General features: G+C 35.1%; 1 protein-coding gene across 1 annotated transcript; it reads left to right on the top strand.

The window, feature by feature from the left end:
- The first annotated feature begins 14 nt into the window (after positions 1 to 14).
- On the top strand, positions 15 to 10076 carry LOC142357324 (acid phosphatase type 7-like). The gene is made up of 7 exons (XM_075408972.1): positions 15 to 289; positions 857 to 1087; positions 3727 to 3896; positions 4227 to 4322; positions 6887 to 7069; positions 7537 to 7818; positions 9647 to 10076. The coding sequence occupies exons 1-7, from the start codon at positions 115 to 117 to the stop codon at positions 9917 to 9919; spliced, it is 1410 nt and encodes a 469-aa protein (XP_075265087.1). The 5' UTR covers positions 15 to 114; the 3' UTR covers positions 9920 to 10076.
- The last annotated feature ends 7763 nt before the right edge of the window (positions 10077 to 17839 follow it).

Below are 17839 nucleotides of genomic sequence, written 5' to 3'. Positions count from 1 at the left end.
AATTCAAATTATCAAGCATAACATCATTATTATCACACAAATTCTTCTGGAGAATCGGTTGCTCATAATCTCAAAATCGACTCATTCTTTGGCCTGAAAAGTTGGCTCTAGAAGATGGTGAGTTTAAAATGGATTTTGTGGTGCGGCTGTCTGTTGAGCCTGTCAGGTATAGAATCCTCACTCCACCTGGGTGACGAAGAAGGTATTGCATCGGATACTGATGGCGTTGGTGGAGAGGGGGAGATTATTTCTAACTACAGTCCTCAGCAAATTCATCTCTCTTACACAGGTGAGTAGGTGCCTGAACGACTAAATACTAAATGCTGAAGAATGAGAAGATCAAGAATAAATTGGCTACATGCACATTGGGTATTTTGGCATTGGTAAACTGTCACCACTCAGCCAATTATGTTAACTCTTTTTTTACTTGAGGGAAAATACACAACAACACCAACAATTAACTGTGATAACCAAAACTGCTATGAAACCAGATCCAAACTTGCGATGAATCCAGAGCCCCGAAAATTCTCAACCCACAATTAGAACTACGAGCGGATTTCACGTAATTACTTACCAACTTTTTCACAACTTTTACTTACATTTTTTACCAACTTTTACCAACTTTTACCAGTTTTTACCAACTTTTACTTACAGTTTTTTTCACAACTTTTTGATTAGCATTTTTTTATTATTGGAAAATAATTGAATTCTTCCCGAAAAAAAATTGTACCCCTTGTCGCGTAACGTTCGAAAATGTTGGCGTAAACTAGAGAACACATTAGGATCTGAGAACACATCAGAACCAACAAAGACAAGTGAACTCAGCTATAGTATTTAAAATTGGTTTCACTTTCAGGTCAAGCTCAATCCATGTTTGTGACCTTTGCTACTATGCTATACGCCGAGGGTGAGGGATCTGCAACATTCTGGATATCAAACTCAACTGATGGTCAGGAGAAGAGCAACTCAACCACTATCACTGTCAATGCCACCAAAACTGTCTTTCCTCATAAACATAACGGGATAACAAGACTCACTTACATATTCAGAGCTACTTTAGAACCCCTGGAACCAGACACTGTTTATGGTAAACATTAATTCATTACAATTGGCAAATATGTCCTTTCAGGACTGTCTCCCTTTTCTGCAAGAACAGTTTCAATTAGCCTAAACCATGGTTTGGGTAGTTTTGTTATCAATAACAATATTATTCAATGAAGACCAAATCTTGTTACAGAACTCATAAGAGTAATTGTATACGTAAAGGCTCGTTATAAGATCTGCAACTAGTAAACTGAGGTGCTTTTATGCAACTTGATACAGTTAAATTCCGTTCATTTCTGTATATGGGACGCGTTGTTGAGATGGATGGCGGAAAAGCGTGATAAGTGCGAGTATATATATATATATATATATATATATATATATATATATATATATATATATATTAACATGGTGAAACTACTATTTGCAAAATAATGTTGAAATTTGCCAAATGAAAGTTAATAACTTCGAAAAATGTGTTTTGAAGGAAAATATTTTAATTCTAAACACGGCGAAAAACCGTGACTAGTAAGTTTTAATCAGTTAAATTTTTTTACCAACCGCGACTAAAATTCAGCGATGCCAGAGCTTCTGTATTCAGTTTCTGAAATAAACATGCTAATATGATTCACCAACGCAGTGTAGAGCCAAAACATATGCTCCAGTCAATAGTTTTTAAATGGCAAAATTTGAAAATCGTATTTCGAGAAATTTTTCTGTGTGCTGCCACTCTTGTGTCCTTCTAGAGTAAGTCAAATTGATAGAAAGCTGTAAGAAGTGGAAAATTAATTCTTGAAAAAGTATTCAGACGTAAAAACAAAGTGATCAAAACTCAAATGACCTCCTAAAGAGAGGAAAAAAAAGTTTTGTACTTAACATAGCCAAAAAACTATTCATAAGTTGACAAAAATTGGTCAAATGAATTTATTAAGAGTCCGTCGGTTATCAGAAAAATACCACCGAATTTTGCTGCATCCCAAATAAGAATTAAACTCAATATTTTGACAAAAATGAAAATCTGCAAAAATTTTTCATTGAAAACGTTATTAATTACCATGAGAAAGAAATTATTTCATAATATTTGTACCCAAAAATTATGGCTTAAATGAATATAAATTTTAATTAAGAATAGATTATGACACAGTTTATTTATTTATGACACGAGTTCCTTTGATCGCATAAAACGTTACGCAATGAGTATTTAACACCGCAACTACTTAACCCCTACAATTAAGGCAGACCCTATTTGGGTGCCCTTTAACAGCCTTAAAATATAAACAATTAGGGCTATTTATTTTTGCGCGCGAAGTAGACTTAACTAGTTCTCCCAGACTTACCGACTCCATAAAACACTGAAGGTGGTATACTTCAATTATAACGGTGTATGATATACATATCACCGGAGTTAAGGTATAAGATGTACACATAGTGCAACTATCTAATCTATTAGACTGACTGAAGTCAGACGCGCAAGCAATATATATATATATTATATATATATATATATATATATAAATATATATATATATATATATATATATATATATATATATATAAGAGAATAGAGTCTTCCATGTCTCTGATTGGTTGGAGGTGTACATTCAGTATTTCATCTGCTACACAATGTTCTACACAACTTCTAAATTTTCCAAGAAATCACCGATTCTCTTAATGAAAGTTATTAAAATATGCAACGAATTAATTACCAGGCTAACGTCTATCGGTAAGGGAATAGGGCTACCTCTGAATAAAATGACTGTGACTTACAGACCACTTAAATGGATTAAGGATCAGAAGGCATTGTCCACTTTTACAATAATACAAAAGCAAAAACCACCCAGGTTGAGGTCCCAGACGGAAAGTCGATATGTCCAGACCCAAATGAACGCACGACGGGGGTGTCGTGCGTTCAAATTTACAGGGTCTGGAAACAAGGAAAAACGCACGAAAGTCTGGACATGAACGCACGAAAGGTCTGATGAACGCACGAAAGTCTGAACATGAACGCACGAAAGGTCTGGTGAACGCACGAAAGTCTGGAGAATGCACGAAAGTCTGGTGAACGCACGAAAGTCTGGTGAACGCACGAAAGTCTGATCGTGAACGCACGAAAGTCTGGAGAATGCACGAAAGTCTGGTGAACGCACGAAAGTCTGGTGAACGCAAGAAAGTCTGGACATGAACGCACGAAAAGTCTGACAAACGCACGAAAATCTGGCGAACGCACGAAAGTCTGGTGAACGCAAGAAAATCTGGACATGAGCGCACGAAAAGTCTGGTGAACGCACGAAAGTCTGATCGTGAACGCAGGAAAGTCTGGAGAATGCACGAAGGTCTGGTGATCGCACGAAATTCTGGACATGAACGCACGAAAGGTGTGATGAACGCACGAAAGTCTGATCATGAACGCCTGAATAGTCTGGTGAACGCACGAAAGTCTGGACATAGGCACTTTCCGTCTGGGACGGTCTGGACATACCGAATTTCGGTCTGGGACGGTCTGGACATACCGACTTTCCGTCTGGGACTGTCTGGACATACCGACTTTCCGTCTGGGACCTCAACCTGGGCAGTTTCAAAAGTAATAAAATTTAATTGAAAACGGTACAGGTAGAACCTTGTAATGTAGATTTTAAAACTGTGTGGTTAAATGAGAGTTCTAACCATTATATCCTTGTTCAGAGTATTACGTCACAAGTGGAGACAGGCAGAGTGTGGTGTTCTCCTTCAAGTCATTTCCAGACACCCCAGACTACAATCCCACCTTTGCTATCTACGGGGACCTGGGAGTGATGAATCATGTCTCAATCCCAAAACTCATCCAGGATTTAGATGCCGGAGTTTATGATATGGTTAATGTTTAGTTGTCGTTTTACAAATGGAACCTGAAGGATCTATTTTTTTCTCTTTTGATCTGAAGGATCTCTTGTGATCTATTGTTTCAAAAATTATCATTCGGCTAAGTAAGGTGCAATTCCAGTTTGAGGACCCGGGCGCACTTCAATCACAACCCCACCCCCCCCCCCCCCCAAAAAAAAAAACGTGTGTCTGCTTTCCAGCAAAGCAGGCTGACCTTTTCCTTAATTCTAACCATTTTTCAAAGCAAGCCTCAAACAACGGTAGAAGAACGCACTGTGCTTTTACGCTTGCTTTAGTTAACTTGTAAATAATTGATTTTTTAGGTATTACATATTGGTGACTTTGCATATGACATGTACGAGAGACACGGTGTGCAAGGAGACGTGTTCATGAATATGATCCAACCAATTGCAACCAGGGTATGTATTTTTTAAAAGCATGCATTTTCCCTTTTTCACTGGTATCATTTATGCCTATCATCCATTTCTGATCAGAACTTATTGTTTGAGACATTGGACGTAACTTTAAATTTTATGTTAAGGTATTTATTCAAATTTGGGGTTTTGGAAATTGTCAATTTTGGTGTTTATTTTTATAAATTTGGTGGAATTTTTTATTCATGAAATAATGATTTCTGACGGTCTAAAAGCTTTTATGTCACGATTTACAAGCAAAAACAACACGCCTGAAATATTCTCTGGGGCGTGATTTTTAAATTTAACTCACTGACCAATATCAGTTAAATCGAAGATTGATTATAATGTGGTCAGAGTTCAAAACATCAATTGAACTAGGTTGCGAAGAAAACAGGGAAATTCTTCTTTTTGTTTTTGTTGCTGATTAAAAAAAGCTCGACAAAAAATAAAATAATTTTGTTTTAATTATTCCATCTTTGTTCACTACTGAACAGAAAAATTCTATCAAAAGCTCTATATGTTTCAACTATATTAACTGAAATATGCTTTAATAAGACCTTTAACAGGGTGTCGTTGTTCATCTATTTCATTATTTAAACGATTAAATTATTTCCCGGAAAAACTTAAAGACCCGATCGTTTATGGGGATAAATATACAATAAAAATTTTAGTATATCAAGTAAATTCCACCTAAAAATTTGTGGGCGTCAAAAAAGGTAGTTTAATAAAATCTGAAATTGTGATTGAAAATTAGATCATCAACGTTATTAGAAAATTTGATGCATACAAAGAATGTTAGCGCCAAATTTAAATATATGGATACTGCCTTTAACATCTAAGAGCTTCAATTGACTCTACTCTGTTTTTGTGCCCAAAAATAATTTCAAATATAACAAAAAATTGCAAAAATCATATTGACGCAAAATAATCTATATTATTTCTCTTTCCAAATTAAAAAAAATATTTTTAAATTATCAATCGGATTTTATCTTTGTGCTACGAGATATTTTTTCGCTATCGGGTCTTTGAATTGGAAAACTTTTTCAATCCCTTTCATATGCAAAAATCATTGATGATGTTACTCATAAATTTTCAAAAATTTCTAATTCCTTTTTAGTTGTATTTCTTCTCACCCACTTATATAAACTCTTTGTGAAATGAAAACTCTTTATAAATGTCTCTGTGAAATATATTTGAGTTCGGAAAAACTAACATTGTGAGAAATCAATCGCCATTAGTCTATTGAATGAGTTTCGTTAGCTCTAATTTCAGCGCTGTTGTCATTCGAGGTATTTGAAATAATAAAAAAAGGGTTCTTTTTTCCCAGAATTTCGCAACCCGATTTTCGGCCGATTTTTGGCGGCTTTTCGTAATCACTATGTTCTTAAGGCGGACAAAAAAGAAATCATTTACAAATTTTGTAAAGCTATATTCCAACTATCGTTGCTATTGTTTGACATGATAAATTATTCTAGAAATTTAAAACCTTCATCGTTTTCAAACGGTTCGATAGAGGCTACCAGATAGCAAACCAAAAAATACTCTCCTAAACGACTGGTATGTTTTTAGCTTAAAGTTCTTTTTAAGGCAGTTAACATTTTTTGAATTGAAGAACTTGAAGGTCTCTGCAAGTTGAAACCACAGTTTTTTAGAAATAAACACTCTGTTTATTATTCGAGCAATCAAAATTTTGAAGGAAAGTCTTACCACTCATCTAAATGAGGTATGTGTTTTTCAACTACAATTAGACTCAGTTGTGACAAAAAAGGAAATCGGGAATTGAAATTGGCAGAAACAAATTTTTCAAAATGTTGTAGGTTTTTAATCGCTTCAGTTCAGTGGTTCAGAGTTAAATTTGTTCGATTCGCTTATAAGGAGTCTTATCGGGGTCGAGGTTTTTGGGTAATTTTTTGTAAGAAATGCAGTGAATGCGGTGAATTTTTGTAAGAAATGCGGTGATTGCGGTGAATGCGGTGAAAATAAATATTTCACCACATTTCACTGCATTTCTTACAAAAATTTACCGCGAAATTCGCCGCATTTCTCACAAAAATTCACCGCATATGATTTCCAAAGTTTACTCACTCTGATATAAATTGAAATATTACAAGATAGTTCAAAGACGTCAGTGACAGTTCGCGCAGTAGACTAAGCAGTTGAAGTCATGCAGGAGGTCAGAGGTTCGAGCCCGTGTGAGGACGATAACTTTTTGTTAAAATACTGAGAACGCGGTAAAAATAAATAATCAACCGCGGTTCACCGCATTCACCGCAAAAAGATATAAGAAATACGCGGTGAAATTTTTTTTCGCCGCATTTTACCGCATTTCTTACGAAAATTCACCGCCAAACCTCGACCCGGGTAGTAATAATTGAGCATCCGGATCGAGGTCAATGATCAATCAGTTGAGTATATGTACGTAAAGGTCTAGACCAAAATTACGATGTGACCGAGTGGTCACCATTACATTTGGGTGGTTCATCTCTCTCTAACCAAGCTAAGAGATATAGGGTGGAACGGGTAGTTATAGAGTTACTTTCTTGTCGTGCTATTTGCAATTTTCTCAGGTCCCCTACAACGTGGCAGTTGGTAACCACGAGGAGTATGATAACTTCACAGAGTACGTGAACAGATTCACCTCTCCTCCCCCGAGTGTGTTCTACCACAGTTTCGATCTGGGACCCATCCACTTCGTCATGTTCAGCTCAGAGTTCTACTTCTACGACAACTACGGCATCGGACAACTACAGGTGAAATAGCTTCTCTATTCTTGACAAAGAGTTTCTTGGGAAAAATTACTTTGAGTTTCGCGGGATCGCCTGTAGAATCCGGTCCGAGGAGTCAGTGTAATGCAAGAACTGCGGTGGATTTAGCAGGAATGTTTTAATGATGCAGTAATACGAAGCAAATTACAGTATAGAGAGGCTAGTTGAGAGATTTGGGGTATTTTTTTTAGCTCACTCGCTCAATTTGTTTCATTTTTTAAATCAGTGACGACATCTCGAGGTGTTTTTTTTCAGATAGCAACACTTGGGTAAATATAACTAAAATTTTATCATAGTTCAGATAAGTCTTGCAGAGCCTGTTAACATGAAAATAAATTTTTGATACATATAAACTTGCTAAGTAAAGCTGAAAATGCCCAAAGCTAAAAATATACGTAACAAAAATACATAAATAGTAACTTGACGAGAACATTGTTCTGTCTCGTTTCTAGGCCCAGTACAACTGGCTGGTTGAAGATTTGGCCAAGGCTAACACCCCAGATGCGAGAAACGCCAGACCCTGGATAGTTGCAATGGCCCACCGACCTATGTATTGCAGTAGCCACGATGGAGACGACTGCACAAAACGTGACAGCATAATGCGAACAGGCTACAAACATTCCGAGTACAAACTTGAAGACTTGTTTTATGAAAATGGTGTCGACCTTCAATTTTATGCCCACGAACACGACTATGAACGATTGTACCCCATATACAACTATGCTTATCAGAAGGTTATTTTTCTTCTACAGAAAACACTTTTCTAGCTATTATTTTAACTTAGTGTATGATTAAGTTTCAAATGCAAAGTTTGTTCATGAAAAAAGGTTCGAAAGGTTTTGTGTATTCAAAGTATTTTGATGGTTTCAACATGGTGTTTGTTACAGTTCTGTATTAATGAGAATGATCGAACGTAATTGTAGCAGTTTCGCTTAAAATACTTTTTTTAATCAGAGGGCAAAATATGAGCAAAGATTGTCTGGCTGGCACTCACCCAATTTAGAGTTTTTTTTTCAAATATTTAGAGTTTTTTTCAAAAATCTTTGGTAAAATGACTATTTGTGACCAATAAGGACGTGAGCCACAGTCTTTTGTCATCTGGATTGTCTGATTGTTTGTTTAATAAAGCTTATAAAGCTTTATTTATCTGCGCATTTCTTTAAAAACAAACATAGCGATGGTTTCTTCTGTATTTACAACCACCACACCAAAGTTTTCTTAAGTTTAGAATAAAAAAACGAAAAAAAGTCCCGGACCTAACGCCAAGTCAATTTCAGTACTGGACAAGTCTATCCAAGTCTTATTTCATTACTGATTCAGAACAATGATCATGTCACTTTTTACACATGGCATTCTAAATCCAAGTCTGGGCTGAGACTTGGCAAGTCTAATCCAAGTCTGATTTTAGACTTGGCAATTCTTAATCGAAGTCTGATTTTAGACTTGGCAATTCTTAATCCAAGTCTGATTTTAGACTTGGCAATTCATAATCCAAGTCTGATTTTAGACTTGGCAATTCTTAATCCAAGTCTGATTTTAGACTTGGCAATTCTTAATCGAAGTCTGATTTTAGACTTGGCGATTCTTAATCCAAGTCTGATTTTAGACTTGGCAATTCTTAATCCAAGTCTGATTTTAGACTTGGCAATTCTTAATCCAAGTCTGATTTTAGACTTGGCAATTCATAATCAAAGTCTGATTTTAGACTTGGCAATTCTTAATCGAAGTCTGATTTTAGACATGGCAATTCTTAATCCAAGTCTGATTTTAGACTTGGCAATTCTTCTTAATCGAAGTCTGATTTTAGACTTGGCAATTCTTAATCCAAGTCTGATTTTAGACTTGGCAATTCTTAATCGAAGTCTGATTTTAGACTTGGCAATTCATAATCCAAGTCTGATTTTAGACTTGGCAATTCTTAATCCAAGTCTGATTTTAGACTTGGCAATTCTTAATCGAAGTCTGATTTTAGACTTGGCAATTCTTAATCCAAGTCTGATTTTAGACTTGGCAATTCTTCTTAATCGAAGTCTGATTTTAGACTTGGCAATTCTTAATCGAAGTCTGATTTTAGACTTGGCAATTCTTAATCCAAGTCTGATTTTAGACTTGGCAATTCTTAATCGAAGTCTGATTTTAGACTTGGCGATTCTTAATCCAAGTCTGATTTTAGACTTGGCAATTCTTAATCCAAGTCTGATTTTAGACTTGGCAATTCTTAATCCAAGTCTGATTTTAGACTTGGCAATTCTTAATCAAAGTCTGATTTTAGACTTGGCAATTCTTAATCCAAGTCTGATTTTAGACTTGGCAATTCTTAATCGAAGTCTGATTTTAGACTTGGCAATTCTTAATCGAAGTCTGATTTTAGACTTGACAATTCTAAATCCAAATCTCGGACATCCTAATATATTAAACTTTCCTTGCGTCTCAAAAGAACCCCAAGGCTTTTACAAAGCTTTTTTACATTTATTTGGTCTGCTCAAATAGCGCATGCTGTGAAAGCAAATTAATATGCGTTTCCACAAAATTCTAAATTTATACTCAAATTTTCTTTTTCAGGTTAAGAACATAAGCGAGTACCACAACCCACGCTACCCTGTTCACGTCATATCAGGTTCTGCCGGATGTCGAGAGATCCATGATCCATTTTCGATTCCGAAGCCGAAGTGGTCAGTTGTCCGTTCGAATAACTACGGATTCACGTTAATGAGCGTAGAGGACAAATTGACACTTCGAATCAAACAGTACTCGATTGTACAGGGGCTCTTTATTGATGATCTCGCAATCTCCAAGACATCCGTTTACCCCAATTTCGAAAACACCAATCACTGAAGGATGTCAAATTGAAGAATGTCAATTCGAATCACCACGAGATCACGTTTAGAATGCTAAATCAGGAAAATTAGTTAGTAGGATAATTATCGTATATTATGAGTAATTGAATATCACAAAATACTTTTGATCTAATAAAAGACATTTTTGTTCCAAAGTTTTTTAAAGAATAAGAACTATGGGCCGCTTTTCTTACCGTTTCGGGATTTTTATCCAAAAATTGTGTAAGAAATATTCTGACAGCGCTTAAAGAAGCGTTTATATAGTTGATACTATTAACATTGGTCCTACAAAAATTAGTTCATGCCTTGCGGGCCATGGCTAGGCCTCAGCAGTCCTCAGGACTTGTTAAGAAACTACCACAACCGAACATGGGATTAAGTTATCCGATTTATCATCAGCAAAGAATGCTTTTAATATGGAATGCCGATGTGCGTGGTGACTTGGTATAGGAGTAAATTAATATGATGTTAATATATGCAGGGTTTAATGAATCATGAAGAAAAAAGTATAAACTTCTCAAATTATTGAAGCAATAAATCTTCCGGCTTTTACGTTTTTTTTTAACAATTTCTACACTTTTTTTATTTCGAAATCTTTAGCTCATTTCTTATATTTTATTCAGTACCATACCCTAGTCTCGAATCCCAGTCCCTAGAATGATAAACTCCTCCTTTTTGATTGTACCACTTTTCCGCTGACCAAGCATAACTTCGACAGTTTTTGCAAGAGAAAAGCTGTTTGAGTACTGGGAATGACGTTTTTTGACACAATTTCACATTTATTACACAAATTATTCAGTTTTACAAATGCATCTGCACTTTTACCACTTCTACATAATTTTCACACATTTATATGATGCATTGTTTACAGAATTTCGTTACGTTCATGTCTCAGTTTTCACACGTTCTGACGACATCTTTTCTGAAATTCCATAAAGCATCTGCGTAAACTTCTCTTGAAAACGCTCTCAAAAAAGCCAAATGATCTCAACACCTTCAGCACTCTCATTTGAAAACCACAATTGCTGACAGCAGTGACTAAGCGAACATTGTATTCAAAATGTAAATAAATCGAAAGAAAATTCGCTAAATCCTTGACGCAAATTGTGAGGACAGTAGAAATGGGTAAACTGGCGACTAATGCCCCAAAACCGCGCAAATTGTGTCGCTAATTTTTTCCCACGTGTTTGCAACATACAGTTGTATTACCTCAAACGCCGACATCAAAAGTGTGAAAAAGAGGGACGAAGAATTCAAGGATTACAATAAAAAAATTGTCACCATTCTACAAACACTTGAAATGCGAAAAACTACCGACCTAAAAATCAGCGTTTGAGCATGTCACCGTATTAAGCACTCGCTTATTTTCTTGATCTTAATACAAGTGTGTGGAAAACAGTGACCATGCTCAGTATATATACTCAGTACGATATGGTCTTATTTTTTCAGTGTTTGATATTTTTGTACACTTACATCTATTTAAAAAAAAGAACTAATGAAAGAAATCAGCTGAACGTTCGGATTTCCTAAACTAGAACATTTTTTACCTTCGGATTATAACGAGGAAGAGCTGAGTTTTGTAAGAGTTCTGCTAATTTTACGAAAAAGACTAACTTAAAAATTTAAAAGAATGTTGAAATATTTAAATTACGTAGGGAACGTATTGAAAACTTCAAATTTAGAAATTATTACAGTTTAAAGAGGCGACAAGAAGTTAAAAGTGTCAAATTTATGCTAGGATTTTCTGACACGGTGAACTGTTTTCAGAAAACTCTTGCCGAACTAACGTTGAGTGTATAACGGGAATTTTATGCAAGTTATGCTTGATAATGTAATAATTTTTATATGAAGTGATCAGAAAAAAAATGAAGTTAATTGTAACTGCATTCAGTATCTAGCCCTGAACGCATAACTCATTCAGCATATATACTACTTAAATTTAACGCAGTCAGTGCGTTATTCTTAAAACCAAACTTACTGTTCATATTCAGCGGAAGCTCGACTGTGAAAATGAGAACAATCTTCGGGCCTAATAGTTCGCTGGACAGTCTTGTTAATAAATCTTTGGTTTTTGTATATGGTTTGTTAAAGTCTAATTTTCAAATGCAAATTTATGAAGTCTTGTATTTTTAATGATATATAAGCAAAATTTCTGATAATGCAAAATTGTTGATAATTGGAAATTACACCCAAGAACTAACGTTTAGCTATTTTCTTTTTCCGTTGTAGGAGTTGAAGATTTCTAAATTAATATTCAATTACAACTTCACCTTTAAAACAATTGGTATATTTTTTTTACTGTAATGGAAGCAGATAGAGAAATCAACTGTAATTAAGACAATCAACAAAGCCTATGAAGCTAAAACGTGGTTAAGTATAAGTAATGACTTCTATATTTTAGGTTTCATTTGGAACGTTTTTTCTTTTCTTAGATAATTTTGACCTCCTAATTCAATGACCTCTAAATACTACTGTTACCCAAATATCTCCCACGTCCTGAGTGTCGCATGTTCAAAACACTGCAAAATTAGAATATCCACAACAACTTGCAAAAAAAAACAGAAAAATGTAGAACATCCACCAAAGAGAACCCGATTATCCCACAGGTTTTCCACAATTCGCAATAACTTGTCCATATTACCCAGTAACTCGTACACGTCGCAAAAAGCAGCATAAGCAAAAATAACCTAAAAAAACCTAAAAAAACCAAAAATAACAAAATTAATGGAAAACATAAAAATGTTAAGCGGAAAAACAGTAATAGCAAACAAAATCTTTAAATGTCGATTAATGTTCAAAAGTGAGTAAAAAAATTAGCCAAATTTTTATCGTAAAAGAGGACAAAATTTGTCCTAAATGAATGAATTCAGTCAAAAATTAGGAATATTTGTTTTTTTCCGTACAAAATTTGCCTTTGAGATTGTTTGCTTTTGTAAATAGTAGCACATTTCTTTACAGACAATTCAAATGCAGCGGACAAATTTGTTTCATGAAACAAAAAATAACGGAGGAGAATATTAGTGGTTCAAACTTAATCTACAAAAGCTGCAATTAGAAACAGTTGTTCAACATAAAGGCAAAATTGTTCAACTACAACTGAAGTTTTGAATTCCATTACGCCAATGCTTGACAGTGAGAGTCTTTTGCACACTGAGAAGAACCATTAGTTTTTTAATATGTTTTTTTAAAACCAACATTATCTAAATAAAACCAATCGATTGGGCAATTTTTGTTATAATTTTTGATTTTTGCTTTATTATATGGCTCATAACAAAGACAACAGTGCTCTTCTAAAGTTAATAATGTCTCAGCATTGCTGCTAACAGGGCTCTCTTTCGCATTTGTTTTTTGATTGATTATTGATTTTGATGACTAAAGGTAATTTGCACGGTTTTAGAATTTAAATACTAACTTTGGCTCAATTCATTCAGTTTAATTTGTGCCGTGTTCAACTCATGATGGAAGGAGACTACTTCATGTGAACCAAAATAAAGAGGTTTTGATGGTTGTTGTACATAATTACCACTCAGAAAAACATGAGGACATTCAGAGAGATTTTTTTTCAACAAAATCGATGTCTTTGGCGTTTGATTTTGTTTTTCTCTGAGTTGAAAACTAAACAGTCTAGACAACCTTGTAGCAGGCGAATGTGCTCACAAGTCAAATTGTTTGTTTACTATTAAATTTTGGACTGAAAACTGAAGACTAGGGGTGGCTGATAATTCAAAATTTTCAATATCATCTCGCATTAGCCTTTTGGATGTGTTCCCAAGCCATCACATACTAATTGAAACCGTTCGATGGGGCAAATGTTGTTTCAGCATTTGAGCATTGCTCGATTACATTGCTGATAGCCAAGAAAATAGCATTAAAGTTTGTTTTGTCACACCATTGCCCTTATTTGGGCTCTCTTTTGCATTATTTTTCGTATGATGGCTCTTTTTGAAGGCTAAAGGCAATTTGCACGGATTTAGCCTTTGTATGCTAACTGTTTGGCTCAAACCATTCACTTTTAATTGTGCTGTTTTCATTTCATGATTGAAAGAGACTACTTCAAGTGGACCAGAGAAGCCTCTATTGGTTTACACTGTCAACACAAAGCAAGACATGAGAATATTCAGAGGGTTCTTTCTGATTAAAAAATTGTCTTCGGAACTTGATTTTGTTTATATCTCTGAGGTGAAAACTAAGCAATCTAGAAAATTTTGAAGCTGGCGAATATACTCTAAAAAATTGTTTCCAATTCTTCGTTGAAAACGAAATTCGGGATTAGAACAACAACTGATAATGCAGAAATTTCTATTTCGTGTGTTTTTTTTCGGACTCTGAGCCCACAGGCAAGGCTCTGAGCCAATCAGCTTTAACCAATTATAAATACTTTCTGAGTGTTCTTTAAAACATTTCTATTTTACCTTGCGATTTAGTATGATAAGAAGTTGTTCACAGCCGACAAAAACCAATAGTTTTGCTAAGCCTTCGAAAAATTAACACTTGAATTGAGAACCTCAGTCTTTGATTAAAAATAAAAGCAAACCAATTCTAGAAATCCGCGAACTTAAAAAAAGCATTAGTCATCACATCAACTGTAATTGATGACACAAGTTCTGCTTCAACCTATTTTGTCCTTCTGTTGGTAGACGTTGCTAGATACCTATTAGGAGAATCTGAAACTGCTGAAGTTTGTCCCATCATATCTAGATGTATATGAATGAACCACGTTATAGCGTCCTTAAGCTTGCATGTCGTAGATTTTGTGTGTCTTGAAATGTTGTTTTGTTGGCATTCAACACGTTGTTTTCAAAATAATTTGATATTTTGGCCAGATTTGATCATGTAAGTCTAGCTAGAACACCAACCATTTTTTACAAATTTCCAATCCGGTTCATATCAATTTATGGAACCAGTTGAAAATAAATAAGGGACACTCCCGAGATAAAACAGGTCGTGAAAACGCAAATTTACCGCAGAGATATTTTCTCTGCCAAGCTCAACCTCTTGTACTCCGTTTATATGTTCATTAACCGTTTGAGTTAAAAAAAATTGGTTCATCTTTTCGCTATAACTGGCAGATCCGAAACGTCGATGTAGACGCCAGATCTTATTGGAGTTTGTTCATTTTATCAACTGAAAGACCAAATAGGCAATCGGAAACAAAATTTTCCTTTTCAGACAAATGGCGAATTTCATCAATATATTCAGCTATAAAAAACGTCTAGTTTGTCGTAGACTGTGATTATTAGATGCGCTGATTCAACGATAAGTTCAAGCTATCAGTTTCATGTCTGTTAGTTTTCATGTCAGTTTTTGTCTTCTATGAGATAACAAAATTTAACTATGCAGCACAAATTGTAGGCATTTTTTTGTCAAATGTGCTATAATTGCGTTCTGCTTGTGCTATAATAGGCGCCTAAAGAAAAATGGTCGGTTTTCGGTCGGTTTTTGTACAATTTTAATAATTGCACCAATAGCTATTTCTGTGGCATTTGTTGCTAATGATCGGGTGGTTTCAGGTGTTTCATGGTGAAGACATACTGATTTGCGCTAAAAGATTCTGCATGCTGGGAAGTCAATCATGAATGGGTTCCATAGCAATCAAAAACACATTAGTTTTGTTTCTTTTCTTTCTTTGTATTGGTGAAATTGAGTTAAGAAAACAGTTAGGAAAATGCCTTAAGGGTACAAAAATTTCTGCGTATTGCGGAAAATGCTTCCCATGAAAAGAAAATTTTTCTGTGGAGTTTATTGTAATTCTGCGATTCTTCTTAACAAATCATAGTTTCACTCCTAGAAGCAGGTTGTTGAATCCCAACAAAATAAACTTGAAATCCTAAGAAATTATCAATTTCCTTATACAACCTGCATTTGCTTAGGTTGATTCGCAAGCCATATTAATTAACTTTTGTTAACAGGGGATCAATTGTTTAAAGAGGTAACTAAAAATAGAGAATGCTATCAATGCGTCGTCTGAACTTATCTGATTTATTCTCAGCAACTTTGTTGGGGAGTCTTTGAAATGTTTTTCTTGCAACCTTTAAACCCAATTGCATACTGAATAATTCGAAAAACTCAAAAGGCGTCGTTACTGCTGTTTCTCCTATGTCATCGAGTGAATCAGTATCTGAGTGTATGCTTTGACACATATAATTTTGCTAAATTTCATTTTTGGACTTGAAGTAAAGTCCTTCAGAACTTAGGCATTGGATAAATAGCTCTGACAGTTATGCATTTTAGTAAACGATAGTCACCGCAGGGTCTCTAATTGCCAATTCTTTTTGTAACTATAGGCAAAGGTGATGAATGAGATCTGTTAGATGATCGTGTTATACCAAACGATTCTACTTCATAAAAAGGCATTTTTAGCAGTTTTTAGTTTTTCTGGAGTCAAATGTCGTTATTGAGAAAAAATTTGTATCCAGGATGTTTTTTTTGTGAACCTTTTTATGTTTTTGCCGCAACATCAAAATTACCGTCACCAAAAACATTTGAAAATTTTTTCAATGCTCTTACTCTATAGTTTTCATTTAAAGAAAGTTATGGTTAACAACCTGTACGGATAAGTGGCTAACTTAAGCTGTTGTTAAGAACTGTCCTGTAGAGAGACTAGTTTAGTTGTGAATTAAGGTGATGGTATCACAATTAACAGTACTTTCAAATTCTTTCAGGAGGTAAAAACCAAGAAATATGTCTTAGACATCTGCTATAAAGAATGCGAAAGGAAATGTACTTCGCAAAAAGGAAATAGAAATTGATAACGGCAGTTTGCTAAAAATTTAACTAGCTTCTTCTCTGACTATTCTAAGTTTTGTTAAGGAAGGAGTTACAAAGTTTAACCGTATTAACTAAAGTCGGCTGAGTTTTTCATGTAATTGAAACTGTGTCAGTTAGAAAATCAAAGAGTTGTCTCATATATAAGCGGCTGTGCGAATGCAGAGAATACCCCTAGAGGTTGCTGCACCCGACAGATTACCCTAAGAGGTTTGCATGATTTTGCTTTTACTCCAAAATAGTAGCGATAGCGACAATTTATGATCCTTTACCTGCTGTGAAATGTCTAAATGTATTCTCGATTGATCTATTTGACTTTGAATTTTCTACAGGTTTGTTGACTTCCATTGATTGCGGATTGGATCTCTGCAGAGACTGCGAATACATTTGAATTAGCTGTGGTAACTACAGTGTTTGAGTAGCTGTGAATTTTTATCAACTAATGTGACAAGTTGTTCAACAGCTAGTTTTAGGTAGCCTGAGAGTGTCATTTTTACAGAATTTGGCATTGCTTGCATTAAAACGTGGTTTATGACTTTGTCATCTAACGTCAAGTTACATTTGGTAAGCTTTCATTGAATTCTCATGAAATTGAACGATTTTTTAATGTCCAATAAAAATTTTTCCAAGAACTTTTTCAAACAGATCTTGTTTGGACTTCTTGGAACCTCCAAAGATATGATCTTTGATGTCACTATAATTGTCTACGCCCATCGTAAGACTGATTACCGGCCAGGACCAAAACGTATGCCATCTTAAAGAAACATACTCCTGGATTAGACTTGTAGAAAACAGGAAACTTTTTAGAAATTTTTCTAACTTAGCCACCTGAAACTAAATGTTGTTGAGCGAGCAATCTATTTGGATAAATTGCTGTTTCCAGAGTTCGGGACACTGATGGAAATTGTCCCCAATACCTGAACCTATCAAATCTGCAGTGTCACTCGAACGTGTACATATATCTGAAGACGCCATACAAATTCCTGTTGTTACCATAACCGGACCTCTAAATACCATACCCTGATCAGTACCTACCGAAATCTGACCAATACCTACCGAAACCTGAACCTACCCCACCCAAACCCCCCAAACCTGTACCTACCAGACTACCCTTCGAACCGTCCATCAACGTATCACCAGTACAGGGAAAATA

The sequence above is a fragment of the Convolutriloba macropyga genome, unplaced genomic scaffold (assembly GCF_964194025.1).
Source record: "Convolutriloba macropyga unplaced genomic scaffold, txConMacr16.3 SCAFFOLD_764, whole genome shotgun sequence".
NCBI lineage: Eukaryota > Metazoa > Xenacoelomorpha > Acoela > Convolutidae > Convolutriloba > Convolutriloba macropyga.
This window is presented reverse-complemented; position numbering and strand designations above follow the sequence as displayed.